Source organism: Geospiza fortis, unplaced genomic scaffold, assembly GCF_000277835.1.
Source record: "Geospiza fortis unplaced genomic scaffold, GeoFor_1.0 scaffold1792, whole genome shotgun sequence".
NCBI lineage: Eukaryota > Metazoa > Chordata > Aves > Passeriformes > Thraupidae > Geospiza > Geospiza fortis.
Genome location: NW_005055267.1, coordinates 1 through 1220, shown reverse-complemented (window position 1 = coordinate 1220; position 1220 = coordinate 1). Strand labels below are relative to the sequence as shown.

Sequence of the window (1220 nt, the reverse complement as noted above, 5' to 3'; positions counted from 1 at the left end):
CTGCTGAACAGCACAACAGTCCCACCTCACTCTCCAACCCCACTGCCCAAGAATTCAACTGCCCTCCTCCCCTGCACATCTCACTCCTCCCCACTGAATCCTTCCCACTGCAGGGAGCTGCTGAGGAGCCGCATGGTCCATCCCTGGATTCTCCAAGCACTGACTGCCCATCCACTCTGACCACAGCCAGGGGCCACATCCCACTGCCTGCCCAGCGTCCATCCATGGAGATGAGCATTATGTACCCCCCTGCCATCTCACCCACTGAAGGAGATGATCTGTGTGAGACAGATGTCACCACCATGGCCACACACAGTGTGACACTGCTCATCTGCCTCTGTGGGCTGGCTGGCAATGGGGCTGTGCTCTGGCTCCTCAGCCTGAAAACCTATAACTATGGCATCTTCAAGCTGGCTGTCGCTGACTCCCTCTTCCTTCTCCTCACAGTCCCCTCCGCCCTCCTCTTCCTGGTGGAGGACGTGTCCTGCTCTCCTGTCATGCCCATGCTGTACCTGAGTTTCCTTTTCCAGTTCTCAGTGGTCTCCTACTACTGGGGGCTGTTCTGGCTCCGGCCTGCTGGCACTGTGCTCTACATGCACAAGATCTTCCAGCGCTGCCGCTGGGACCTTTCCGAGCGGATGTGGTTGGTGGTGGGAAGTGTCCAGTCCTGGGCCTTCTTTGCTCTCTTCACTGTCATTCCCTCGGTGATATTCCTGTGCCACTCACAAGAGCAGGAGCACTGCCGGGCAGCTCTCATCTCCATGTACACCATCATCCTGCTCCTCTTGGCTGCTCCCGTGGCCATTTCTGGCACAATTGACTTCATGAAGGCCAAGTGGGGCTCCCAGCAGCAGCAGCCCAAGAGGCGCGACATGGTTCTCCACCTCACTGCGCTGTCAACTCTCCTCCTCAGCTTCTGCCATTTCCTGCAGCAGCTCGGCTACATCGATGTGCCTTCACAGGCTCTTTTCCTGCTCACCTCTACCAACAGCAGCATCAAACCCTTCATCTACTTCTTGGCAGGGAGCTCCTGGAGGGCCTTTCCCACAGTGAGGTACTGGAGGCACTGTACAGGGAGGTCCCTCCGGCTCTCCCTCCAGAGGGTCTTTAAGTAGCAGAAAGAAAGAACAGCCCACAGCAATGAGTCCCCCAGGGACACGGGGATGTGAGCCTGGGGATGCCTGCCACGGCCCTGCTGAAGGACCTCGGCACAGAGGCTG

General features: G+C 58.0%; 1 protein-coding gene across 1 annotated transcript in view; it reads left to right on the top strand.

Annotated features, from left to right (window-relative positions):
- The window catches only part of LOC102034432 (mas-related G-protein coupled receptor member H-like), an 11855-nt gene extending 10673 nt beyond the window's left edge, over positions 1 to 1182 (top strand). Inside the window, exon 3 of the mRNA XM_014311627.2 lies at positions 231 to 1182. Within this exon, the coding sequence (XP_014167102.1) occupies positions 231 to 1115 (885 nt within the window). The 3' untranslated portion in view covers positions 1116 to 1182. The remainder of the gene's footprint in view (positions 1 to 230) is intronic.
- Positions 1183 to 1220: the final 38 nt, after the last annotated feature.